The 12867-nt window shown below is 48.7% G+C and overlaps 1 protein-coding gene across 18 annotated transcripts in view; it reads right to left on the bottom strand.

Annotated features, from left to right (window-relative positions):
* Positions 1 to 12867, bottom strand: part of TCF7L2 (transcription factor 7 like 2) — a 198681-nt gene that overhangs the window by 24893 nt on the left and 160921 nt on the right. For all 18 annotated transcript variants that reach the window (XM_044916146.1, XM_044916145.1, XM_044916147.1 and 15 more), the window contains one exon: positions 479 to 611. In XM_044916146.1, coding sequence (XP_044772081.1) covers positions 479 to 611 — 133 coding nt within the window. The remainder of the gene's footprint in view (positions 1 to 478; positions 612 to 12867) is intronic.

Genomic DNA, 12867 nt, shown 5'->3' with positions numbered 1-12867 from the left:
GGAGAAGAGGAACCCACATAAATCAGCAAAGACGACGCGGGACCCAGTGATGTGGCACCAAGAAGTCATCGTCAAGTGCCTGGAGTCCCTCAGCCGCTAAGGGAACCAGGGCTTTGGGGAGCCATGCTCGTAGGGCTCCTGTATTCCCAAGTTGCTGAGAAGGAGGCCACGAGATGCCTCCAAGCCTGTCTGTGGCTCTTGGAGTTAGTTATAAGCTACCCCTGAAAAACAGTGTGGGATTCATAGCCAGCCCTTCTGGGGGTATTCAGAGCTCTAGAAAGATTGTTAGTGCCACACATGGGCTTCTAAGGACAGAGGAAGCTACTCCCTCACCGTCTCTGGCCTCCCCTAGGAACTTCTCAACACCCACGAGAGGAACAGGAGTCCCTCCACCGTGGCCCGCAGCCCACCCCAAATCCCAGCAGGTCAGGCGGCCCCAGACCCAGCATGCGCTCCTGGCACCAAGCGCTCGGCCTACCTGTTTTGGGGTCTACGTCAGCTGGTAAGTGTGGAGGTGGGTTTCCCGGGGTGAAGTGCTCATTGCTGTACGTGATGAGCGGCGTGAGAGGGTGAACATGGTGAGGGTGCTGCACGACTGGCACTTTGTTCGACTGTGGGCAGGAAAGAAACAGAGAAGGACACCATCAAGCTGGTTCCTGGCAGCCCGAGGCTTCGAAACCCAGGACCCGGGCCTCCTGGGGCTCCCGGGGCCACGTCCTCCCGCCCGGATTCTGTAAGATGTGCTCCACTCCACCCGCAGCCCCGGCCCCCACCCATGTATTAAAAACAACGGATATTTGTAAAGACCGTTCTCTGGGTAGGCACACTTCCGCTTTTACCTCTCTACGGAGCCTGGCTTTAAAAATACCTCCTCCACCACCACCCCATCATGGAGCCCGACTGCGCTGCTTTTCCATCCGGCAGGTAAATCGGACGTGGGGACTTCAATCTACCAGGCCTACTGCATTCCTGCATGTTGGGGGGGGAATCCCTGACCCCAGGGCTCCACCGGAGGGACCTTCAGGAGGCAAGCAGACTTCCCCGGGAACAGGCTGCGAACACCTTCCCTTACAAGAAACGCGGCAGGGCCCGAGTCCCACCCACCCAGCCTCCCTATCCACCACCCCCGGCTCCTAACTGCTCCCTGCCCCTGGGAACCAGCGGGCCTGCTATGACCCTTTGCAGGCAGCACGGATGAAAAGCTCCACTCCTGGTCTGGTTGGGAGTGTGAACTTTACCAGAAGGCCCTAAACTGCCAGGCAAGCACCTGCATATTTTATGCAGATTACAGCAGCCCTGATTCATTAGGAATTTCATTAGCAAGTCATGGGGGAATGCTAATAAATTAACTGGATGATGATAAATTGGGTTAATAAAAGGGGTGCAGTTTAGAAACGGGCAGTTCTAGCAAACAAAGTACAAGCATTTTTATGTTCAGGAAGGGTGGATAGGTAGAAAGAGCAGGAAAAAAAGAAAAAAAGCATTTTGAAGATTTTTTCTAGTTGCCATGACCAGACCTTCCCAAATTCTTCTCCTCTTCCCCCACCCGCCCCCTCTCAGCCCACCCCACCCCCTCCACTATGCTGTGCTGTAACTTAGCCCAGCAAGACCACAGAGAAAAAAATGAAGCCGAAACAAGCGAACTACTGGGCCATTTACTGAGAGTAATCCAATTGCAAAAAAACCCTATTCCCCATAGAGGATTTTCACTAAAATCCTACAACAGGGACATTTAACCAGATTAGGTACCAGCAAAGATAAAGAGGCTAGTATTAGATGATGAATGGATTAGAGTCAAGTTTCATTTCAGAACGTGTCTTCATTTCCTTTTATTACTTTTAGGAAGGCACAACTTGCATTAACATCAAGGAAAAGGAATTGCATTACAAGGAAAGAAGAGAGGTTTCAGTGCTGCCCACTAGTGCCTCCTGAGTTCAGGGACCACCGAGCACTTAGTTTTGCTTTGTGTTTTTCTTCTTCTTTTTTTTTTTAATGAGTAAGGAAGGGGTATAATATACAAAGAGCATTTCTCACCCCCAGTTAATTGTGGGGAAGGCATCTCTAAAAGGGGCTTCTAACTTTCATGAGCATGTTTGGAACGTAAAATACGGCCTTCCTCCATATGCTCCAGAAAAAACTACAGAAAAAGAAGTCAACACTTGCAACAGCCTGGTTTAACGATGCTCATAAACAACTGGACACTTTCAGAGAAGGCTAGCTAGTTGCTCAAAGAGCCTTATGTTGTGAATCACCAGTTTGCAATCAAAGCACTGAAATGAAAAGCGCCAAAGCCAAGGGAGCTTTGGCCACACCTCCCTAGCAGCCCTGAAGGTCTGGACAAGGCCAAAGCCAGCCGAGTGAAGGCATACTGCCTCAAGGCCAGGGCCAGCATCTTATGGACACGTACTGAGGATTCTTTGGGGGGAACATTTCTGTATTGAAAAGTAGCCAACAAATGAACTCTTACTGCACGCCGGGGTGGAGAGGGGGAAAAAAAGGAGAGGCAGGGAGAGGAAGGGACAGGCCCAGTCAGAAGAGCAAAGGCCACCAAGAGGAGAGGAAAAGGACTGCCACCTTCCAGAAGTTTTTTTGTTTGGTTGGAAAGATACACACCTGTGGAAACGAAAGAAGGCGGACCAGTTCCAGACAGTTCACAGTGAGGGTGGAAAAACGATGAGATGGGTAGGAATAGCCACCGATAACCCAAAGCAGGGAAGACCATCACTTAGAGGCTGAAGGGCTGCTGGGGAACAGGACCACCATAAACAATGGAAGGAAGCAAAGGATGGGGGTAGAAGGGCTGGCAGTGGGCAGCGGAGCCTACAATTCTCAGCTCCAGCTGAGTCAAGCTTCTCTCAGGATGCTTGTCCCAAATCTGGATGCCTGAGCCTAGGAAATCTCTCAGCAGGAACCTGATTCAGTGGGTCTGGGCTCAGGACCCAGGCATCTTGAGTCAGCCTACTGAGTGCCAGAGATGGTAGCTCTGTCTGTTTAGCCATGACTCCCAGACTAGAGAACCACATGGGCACAGACAAGCACAAAGGGTAAGAGGCCCGGGTCCAAACACGAATCACAAATCCCAGTTCTCAAGAAAATCCATGGGAAGAGCTTAGCACAGAACCTACCACATGGTAAACACAGGACTGGTGGTTTACTATTCTTACTTATTATTTTATCGTTTGGGAGAAGCTATCCGAAGGCAGAGTTCTGTCTACAGTTCAGAAGCACAAATTCCATGGCTGCCTTCCAAGCAGGACTAACAGGAAATGCGGGGAAAACCTTTCTCTACTTGTCTAGCGAAGGATGAAGATAGAATCTGTGCAACAGTGGTGCTCGCCGGGCATAGGATTTAAAAAAGTTAATTTTCCCTCTTCCTCTTACAAACATGCATGAAGCTCATTCTGACAAGAGTTGGACACCATCACCTTCATGTTATTTTGCACACCTGAGTCTAGCCAACAGGTTTTTTTTCCGGTCCAGTTGGACTCTACAACATGGAAGGGGGTGGTTTCGAAGCCACTGCTGCCCAGCTTAAGAAGGGGGAAAATGGCAACCCTATTGGGACATGGTTCTCTCTTCTGATCATGACTATATGCCAGGCAGGTCCCTAGGAAACCACACGTCTCTCCAGGCTGACCGGTTCCCAAGCAAGCAGGGGAAAGGAACGCAGTCGTCCCTGCAGAGACCAGGGTCCAGTCGCGATTCCCATACGACCTGCATGTACCTGTGCTGCCACTGTGCATGGGAGGATGTTCTTCGTGACAATGCCCCATCTCTGCAGCCTGAGGACCCCACAGTCCCTTCTTTCTATGTCCCATCATATCCAGGCTGGAGTCACGTATGTACCTGTAGCTAAGTTCCTTAAGGACAAAGACTGTGTCTTCTAGAACTTTCTATCCCCTGTCACGTCCAGCCTATGGCAGTGGTGAGGCTCATAAGCTGCCGAAAAACCACTGAATTGCAACTGCAATCATTAGAGGAAGAGATCTCACAGTCTCATGGATTCACTCCACTAACATGGAGTCTACTCAGAATCATAGAACAAAGCTGGACAGACCTTCAGAAACCAGTCAGTCTTATACTTTATAAGTACAGTGCCTTAAAAATGGTTTTAGAGCCCCAGGGTATATACACAGTGACCAAGAGTGAAGGCTATGAATGCAAGGAAGACCCAGATTGAAATTCTACTTGACCCACCTAGCTGTGCAACCTGTCTCAGGAGTTTTGTCCTGTCTCTGCAAACTCCAGATGAGGACGGGGGTCAACCTCAGCACATCGTTGTGAAAATTAAGGCTCAACACTGGGCTTGGCACAGAGCTACCCATGTAATACAAAAAAGCTGTGAAAAATACTGTCCAATGAGTACTAATGAGGAAGGTGGGGTTGGCCACCCCTCTAGTATGTTCTAATGAAATTCCCAGAGGGGACAAACATCCACAGACTGCATTCCTTAATTCAAAGGCAAGATGTTTATTATAGGGCAAGAGTGTATGGAAGTTTTGTGGCCACCCTTCCTCCAGTGCATGCGCTTCTGAAAAATGTGATATTTAATTACCAAATATATATATTTTTTATCTATTTTGAGAAAAACCATCACTTTCTCATGCTAGCAAATAAGAAAGCCTACAGAAGAGTTCTAAGTTTAAATAAGAAGAGCTAGAGATGACCAAGGGCCTTCCAGAATCAGGGTGAGGGCCTTGAAGTAGGAGTTCATATAAGTGAAACACCAACCAACCCAAACAGGAAATGCCCCTTAGACTTTCCCCTTCCCTCAGATCGGTGCCCACTTCTTTAAAGAGGTCTTTAAGGATTGTGTTCAAAACTGTTACCACCCTAAGAAAAGTCAACGGTGAAAAGTATCTTTCCTGGGGGAAGGACACAGACAACCTTCCAGAAATGACCCAGGGAATCTAAATGAAAGCAACAATCTATGCTGGTGGGATAATAGCCGGAAATATGCCTCTCTCCCCCTTTTATCTTTTTATAGACAAGAGTCCACTATTCAAGGCAAACAACTGCAACATGGAACCAGGTACCTTTTAGGTAACCACCTTATCTAAATATTAAGTAGGTCTTCAAAACTGCCTAGGGGGTGCAAAATCATTACCTCCAGTGACGGCTAACCAACGTTCAAGGTCGGGAGAGTTGCATGGAGAGCCTAGTTACCTGTATCTAACCCTTTAGGAACAGGTTGAAACCTAGGACTCTCTGAGGCACAGAAGCAGCAGGCGTGAATAAAACATTGCACAGACGGTCCGGGAGTTACGCTACCATTGCCCATACACATCCACGCCATTGGCACCTGGCACTCACCCCTGGAGCCACCTAGAACCCTTTGTTTAGATGATCCGAGGGGAGAACAGGAGACAGGAGCCCTGACCAGCTGCTGGTCCCGAAGCTCTGCAGTCAACCCCAGCACAGCTCACCACTGCCACCTTTGAATGCAGCCTCACCACTGAACCTGCCGTGGAGCTGGGTGGGACGTACTTTATTAGGTCCTCACAGCGCACCTATATGTAGCTGGCACTTCTTTAGTTCCACACAGTAGGTGTCCCAGGTCCCAGGCCTTGGGAAGGCGGCGTTTCCAGGGCTTCACGCTCACCTGCCCGACGGCACCAGCCCATGGTGCCTGCAGAGACTGATGCTGGGATGGGGGGTTCACTGCTGCGCTGATGTGGTGAGCTGCACCCCGAGCTTAGCCTGCGCCAAGCTTCCCAACTGGACAGAGATGCTTCAGGACTCACAAAGGGATCTGTTCCTCACACTCCCACCTACCAGCCCCTGGAACCTAGACCAGCTTCAGCAAACAATGTTCCCTGCTGCCCCTCTCCCAGGTCCCAAGTTAGGAGTAGCTCAGGGCTCCCTGCCTCAGCGAGAACACCCCGCCATAGGGCACCAGGTACTTCTAGCAGGGGATTTTATAACGTGTGGCTGATTAGGGGAGGTGGGGGATAAAGACATCTAATGGGATGCTTCTGCACCTCAAAGAGAGAGACACACGCAGTATCAGGGCCCAGCAGGGTTCTGGTGACAAAAACATAACGCACCCCGTCAGTTCCAGCTGACAAGAAACTAAGAAAAAGTCAGCTAAAAAAACCCCAAACCCATTAAATGAAGTAAACAGTATCTGTTTAAAGGGAACAAAAATCCTCATCTGACCGCAGATCATTAGGGCTTTCTGCTTTCTACCTGGAGACATGGCTGCTACCCAGAGCAGTCTTCCCCAGTTCTGGTCATTATGCTCTACGGGTTTTGAGCACTGAATAGTTAAATGATTAAAAAAAAAAAAAAAAGTCCTTTAGCAGCCCTCAAAGCGCACAAAGCCTTTCCACCCAAAGTATTCATCCAACTACAGTGGGGGGAGTGGGGAGGGGGCGCCCCGGTGGCTGACCTCTGACCTCTGGAGAACCCTTAAGCAACAGTGTTCTGCAACTTGGCCGTGCCACCCTCATCGTCAAGCGCCCACACACCCATCCGAACGCTGCTCGTGATTTGGAACCTGGCAAATGAAAGATTGATTCAGGCACTTCTAGATCTCCCTGCTACCCCTCCTCTAACCCCGACCCCTCAACCTTCTGTAACTGTGGGGAACCCAAAGGGAATGAAAGCTTGCCATTCACCTCACAACCTATTAATCAGAAGATGTTGAAAACAAATAGAGCCATTGCTGGCCCCGGCCTCTCCGCCGGCCCTCCTCTTCAATACTCCCCTATTGCTCTCCTTTTCTGCAGAAGAAAAATGGGGCCAGAAAGTGCCTTGAGGAGCCCGGCACAATAAGACAAAAGCAGCACAGAGGGGCATTTGTCAGCCTTCTCCCCTCCCCAGGGCGGACCTGGAAGGTCTTCAGTGGTCTTAGGTTCCCCAGCCCTCCCAGGGGCTGAAATCCGCATCAGGAAGGGACACTGTGGATTCCCGGTTTACATTAAAAAATGGGTTTAGAGCTCATCTCCATGCGTTTTGCAGGATGCCGCTGACTACGGCTACACCAAGGCCAATGGCGACTGGCGAAACATGAATGATGTCGCACGTCATTGCCGCTGGAGAGGGGGTGGAGGTGAAGGAGGGGCTGTTCCTTACTCAGCAACACCTCTCTGTGACTCAACTAGTCCTGTTTTTTCAGGCAATGGACCAGAGAGTGGTGGAATGGTCAGCGAAGCTAGCCCTCCTGCCTCGACCACCCATTCCCCCAACAAGGAGCACCGACTGCAGCCGCGGGAGTGACGTCAGAAGACGCACACGGCAGCCTGGATGCAGGCCTGCATGCACGGGCCCCAACTTACCTAGCGAACATGTCGTGATTGCATCTTGCCAAGCTCCTACACCCACAGCGGGGAAGGGTGGCGGGCGGGCTCCCACCCTCGGCCAGATGGGCTTCTGCAAACATTTTACTCTGCCCCTCTCCCCCCACAGCTCTGGAAACCCAGCCAGCCAGGACCCATCCAGCGCAGCGCCCAGAGCCCACTCGTGGTCGAAGGCTGCTTCTCCCACAGGGCCTGCTCCCAGCTACGGGCACGTCGTCTCCCTGGACAAGGCTTATACGGATAGCAACAACACTGGTGCTGAAAATAATAAGGAAGACAGAAGGCTTCACAGGGTTCGAGTTTTGCTTGGAGAAAGGAGGTGGTTAAGAAAAAGGAGGGCTGCCTGCGAGTTGCAGAAAAGAAAGACCCAGGCTGCAAGGGTCTCACCTGGCCGCGCTGCTGGGGATGCCCGGGCCCACCCACAAGGCTGCAAAATTACACCTTCTGGAACCTGAGGGAGCCTGACGCTCAGGGTGCTGCGTGTTTGTCTGGTAAACTATTGATGGCCGGACCCCTCCCCCAACCCCAGAATCAAATCCACTTGGACAGCAAGAGGAAGAGAGATGCTCCCTGCTTTCTACAAAATTCTGCCGACTCACAGTTTCTCATATACTCACACAAGCATTAAAATTCTTCGTGCGGGGAAATGACTGAATAGGGCAGGCAGAGAGAGAATAAATGTGCAGTCAATTTTCATCCAAATTCTCTCACACATATGCATATACATAGAACTAACTCAAACCATCCTAAACCCTCTTCTCCCCCCCCCCCCCGCCACCCTGTCCCTTCCATAATATAACCACCCAGCTGGTAACACACCAAAGAGACTGCCAAGCATTCAGGGTCTAGGGGGCCAAATTCTGCTCTTAATGACCTTTTCTTAATCCCCAAAAAGGAGGAGGGGAAGGTTGGGAGTCGGGCTGGAGGTGTCAGGGTGGGGGAGTGGGCACACGAAGGGGAACATTTTAACCTGGAAAATAAAGATGTGCTCCAGCTGCCTGGCTTTGTAAGAGCCAAGGGCCGACCCAGCAACACTGCGCTTTCACAGGCTCTTGAACAATTACTTCCAGTTAAGTTCATTAAACATAATTTATTTCCACTCATTCTCATTTATTTCCCAATAAAAAGAAAGCATCCCATTGTGCTTCCCCCAACTAACCTTTAAAGCACTTGCAAGCTTAAGTCTTGGCCCGCCCAGTCCAGGCTGGCCCCTGACCAGTGAGTTCCCAGGATTTTCTTCCTGCCTGTGTCCCTCCAGGAACCTGCTACAGCAGGTTGGAGGTGGGGGCGAAGGGGGGGGGGGGTGCAGCAGGCACAACGGGGTCCTCTAACTGTCCTAATCCTCCACCGGGTCTCAGAGATGAAGAACGAACCACTTCACCCCTAAGTAATTTCCTGGTAGTTCGCAACCTCCACTCTCCCGCAAGATATTTCTCTACTACTTGGGTATTAAATGATTAGTGTTAGCATAATCAATCTTGTTGAGTGTCCCACGTTTGCAGAGAATGTTTGAGAATTGGGTAGGAGGGTACAGCTGTTTCTAGGAGAGCAGATTTTCAAAACAGAGCCAGGAATAAAACTAACCTATTCCAAATGAAGAAATCCAAAAGCTCACATTCAAAACAACTTAAAAAAAATAATAATAATGATTTCCAGGCTACCCCCCCCAAAAAAAACCCCCAACAACCCCAAATCTGGGGATTCCTGAATATAATGGAAAGGGAATCACCAATTTTGATTTAGAGTAAATTTTAAGTACATAATGGTTATTACATCCTGGGGATTTCAAGAAAGTAGTTAACAAAACCTGATACCACCCTTCTAATTTATTTACAGTGATCAGCTGTACAAAAATGTCTTTTGTTTTTCTAATATACCCTGTACCTAACTTTCGAATCTAGACAGTACTGTATTTGAAATTCATGCCGGCTACATGGAGGCTGATAAGTGCTCTGTGAAACAGCTGTTTCCTTCAGAGAGCAGGTGAATTCCTCCCTAGAAAAGAGCAGGTACACAGAGAGGAGGGATGAACGTTTTCCTGTCCCCAAACCCTGGATTCAGCAGGAATTCGGCAATGACGGATGCAAAGGTGGTGCTGCATTGTTCTGTTCTCTGCTGCCCTGTTAGTGTCCCAAACATGGGCATCCTTTAAAGGACATCTACAATCCCCATAAATGAAACACGTGAAAAGGATGCGAACCCCTCTCAAAGCAAGCTGTCGAGTTAGAAGTTTAATGTAACTAGGGAATGACCCAGGCAAAGTCCAATTTAAAAAAAAAAAAAAATCTTCAAATGTGTGCAGAAGTATGTAATCTGGAGGGCACGGCAAGATTTCATCACATTCCGAAATGTTGCAGAAGGAAAGAATTCCATTACATAGCTCAGCCAGGCCCCCCACCAACCCCAAACCACAAAAGGGAGGTTTCCCTAAGAATATAAGGTTGCAGGCTCTGTTGCTTCCAGAAAATGCCGACGCAGCAGCCTGTTGTGACAATACAAAGATCATAATATCTGTGTCACTGGAGTCGGGAATTCACCCTTTCAAACAACTCCCTTCTCATGAGACATCAAGAATGGAGGGTTAGCGGCCACCAAAGGAGCAGGACTGCTATTAAGTAACCCAAGTAATTTGAGTAAACAAAGCTCTGGAACCTTTCAGGAATCTCGGAAAGGGAGGCTAGGCTAGGCTGGGCAATTTACGGCAACACAACTTAGACACTGGCAGTGTCAGCTTGCACTGTCTTTCCCCACGATTCTGGACAGTTCACACAATCGTGGACTGAATTAGAAAAGTTGCACACGACCAGAAAGGAAGACCAAGCCATACGTCGGTCACTGCTTCATGCTCTACCAGGAAAGTATTTACCACTCTGTGTTTTAACAGGATATATAGGATTTAATTCCTGATTTTGAAAACATAAGGACTCCTACAGGCTGTTGTAGATTTCATTTTTTTTCTCCCTCCCCCTCCCAAAATCAGATCTAAGAGCTGACTGACCACGGCAAAGGTTTCTGTGCTTGGCCACTCCACAACAAAAGACAGTAATAAAAGTAATCCTAGGAATCGCCTCCAAATTCGAGAATGCCCTGAGAGCTGTGGCAAAGGATCTGACCCAACAGTTGAACAGAGCAGAGTGTAACCTAAGCCCCAAACTGGTGTTGCAAAAGGACCTTCTTCCTAATCATTAACACCACAATGGGCTGTCATGGGTCTCCTGCTCAGGCTTCCTAGGAGCACGTTTTCTGTTTAAGTTTTTGAAAATACAGACACCGCGGGCAAGATGGTAGCCCTAAAAGGCCGGCATCTAAATTTGAGATGGAAAATAAATACAACTAAAGACAGAGCAACAGAAAGTTCGCATTAAATATGAAACCAAAACATACAGTTTACAGAAGCCCTGCTACTGTCAGAGCCTGAATGCTCGGCCGTCTCAAGCTCTGAAAGTATGCTCCTCTCTGAGGCAACGTCACTCTCCCTTCTCTTTCTTCCAGTGGAGCCCACCCTGGTGGGTGAAGGAGAAATATTTATTTGTTAAAAGAAATCCTCCACCCACCACCCCTTTCCGGATCCCCAGCTTCCTGGAACTTGGGGAGCCAGCTGTGCAGGCTCTGCACTGGTATATAGCTTAAGGACTGTGATGAAAGTCAGGCTTTCTCTCCTCCTGATCTTTTTTTTTTTTTTAACCCTTTCTCCCCAACTTCCCAAAACACTGCTATGGAAAGTACATAGGGAAAGGACACAGCTTGAGTTGACCATTTATTCTTGGTTTTGTTTTCCCTTTCCCATCATCTGAATTTAAAAAAAAAAAAAAGGCACAGAGGTTTAATGGTCAAGACCATAAGCAAGGACACGAACACACACACACACACACACACACACACACACACACACACACACACACCCCACTACTCACCCAGCAATTCAAATTGAGGTGCCAACCGCCCAACTGCTGGAAAAGAGAGAGCCCGGAGGCCACTGGGCCTCCTTTTCCACTCAAATCTTCCATCCCCACTAAAACTGTATCCCTAGGGTACATACTAGCTTTGGTCTTCTTTCTCTCCACCTCACAAAAAACTTTCTCTGCACCTTCGAGATGGGACTGGGCCAGCTTTTTTCCTCCTCCCTGACTGCTTTTCTCACTTTTCTTCTTCCTCCCAGCTTCCCCTCCCTTTATGCCTTTCACTTAAAGAGCTGGAAAAAAGCATCTTGAAAGAGAGAGAAGGCTCCAAATTTCTGCCCGGGTTTGACTCAAAATGCTCTGAGTTCTCACTCACAGTTGCCCATCATTGTTTTGTTAATTAGTCCCCCTGCACACACATCATCCCTCAAAAACCAAAACCAAAATAGAGAAAAAAAAAAAAAAGCAAAAAGAAACCTAATAATCTAGTTCAACTGGTTGCAAATGGAATTTTTTTTTTAATTCTTAATTAGAAAAAAAAAAAAAAAACCTCCTTCTAGTTTCTAATCTTCACCACTACAAAATCCATGAAGGAAGGGGGAAGGCCCATGTTCCCCAGCCAGCTCAGGGCACCTAAGCGAAGTCCCCCTCCCTCACCCGTTACCTTGGGCAGCGGGGACAGGGGACAGAGCTACCGCTAAGAGTAGCTAAGAAATTACGGTCAGCCATGAAGGAAAATGATCAACCCAATGCAGTAGGCAGGCACTTTATTGGCAAGACTGTCAAATCCCTCAAAACAAATTTCTTCGAGAGAGGGCTGCATTGCGAGAGGAGGAGGGAGGGGGGAAAGTATATTTTCTTGTCACAGTGACACGGGAGTGACACTTGGTAGGGCCTTGTCTGCCAAACACACACACACCCCTCTTTTCCTTCTAGAGTAAAAGACTGTGCTGGAAAGATTTTCAGCTGACCTCTCTGGAAGCAGAAGAACATAGCTTCCTGTGTTTCCTGGTATTCTAGCAGTCACTTGCTTTTTGACTGCTGAGTTTTGTGAGCTTTCCCCAGAATGAGAGAGAGAAAGAGAGACAGAGACAGAGAGACAGACAGAGAAAAGAGAAGGCAAAGGAATGCAAAAGGCTAGCCCTAAATCCCACGAACCCGACTTACTTTTCCTGGGGCTCTCATAGGATCCAGGGCCGGGTACATTGGTGTGGGTGTAACTTAATTGGAGTTGAGAGACTCAGACATCACAGGCCTAAAATCGTCCTCTTTTACATGAAGGAGGGGAGTGAGGGAGGGTGGCTACTCCAGGAGGGGTTAAAGATAGAAGAAACTTGCAGAGGACCAAACGAGCCTTTCGGGTGCTCTCCCACCCCAAGTGTTAAATAATTTCACCCTGTTCAAAAGCAAACACACAACTCCGATTTGCATGCAGGTAAGAAAACCCCCCTGCTGCCACATGGGATCCTGGATCTGTCTTGCTTGAAGCAAGACCAGTGGCAAAGATTTGGCTTCTTCTGGCGGCAGGTCACCTAACATCGAGGAGATGTTTTTAATTTACCGACCCGACCGCCCAGCTGTTTATAGGACCCTTTTCATGACGTTGGTCTTTAATACACCAGACGAGTTAATAACCCTCACTCCACCCCACCCCACTTCCCCGCCCA

Source organism: Neomonachus schauinslandi, chromosome 6 (genome assembly GCF_002201575.2).
Source record: "Neomonachus schauinslandi chromosome 6, ASM220157v2, whole genome shotgun sequence".
Classification (NCBI taxonomy): Eukaryota; Metazoa; Chordata; class Mammalia; order Carnivora; family Phocidae; genus Neomonachus; species Neomonachus schauinslandi.
This window is presented reverse-complemented; position numbering and strand designations above follow the sequence as displayed.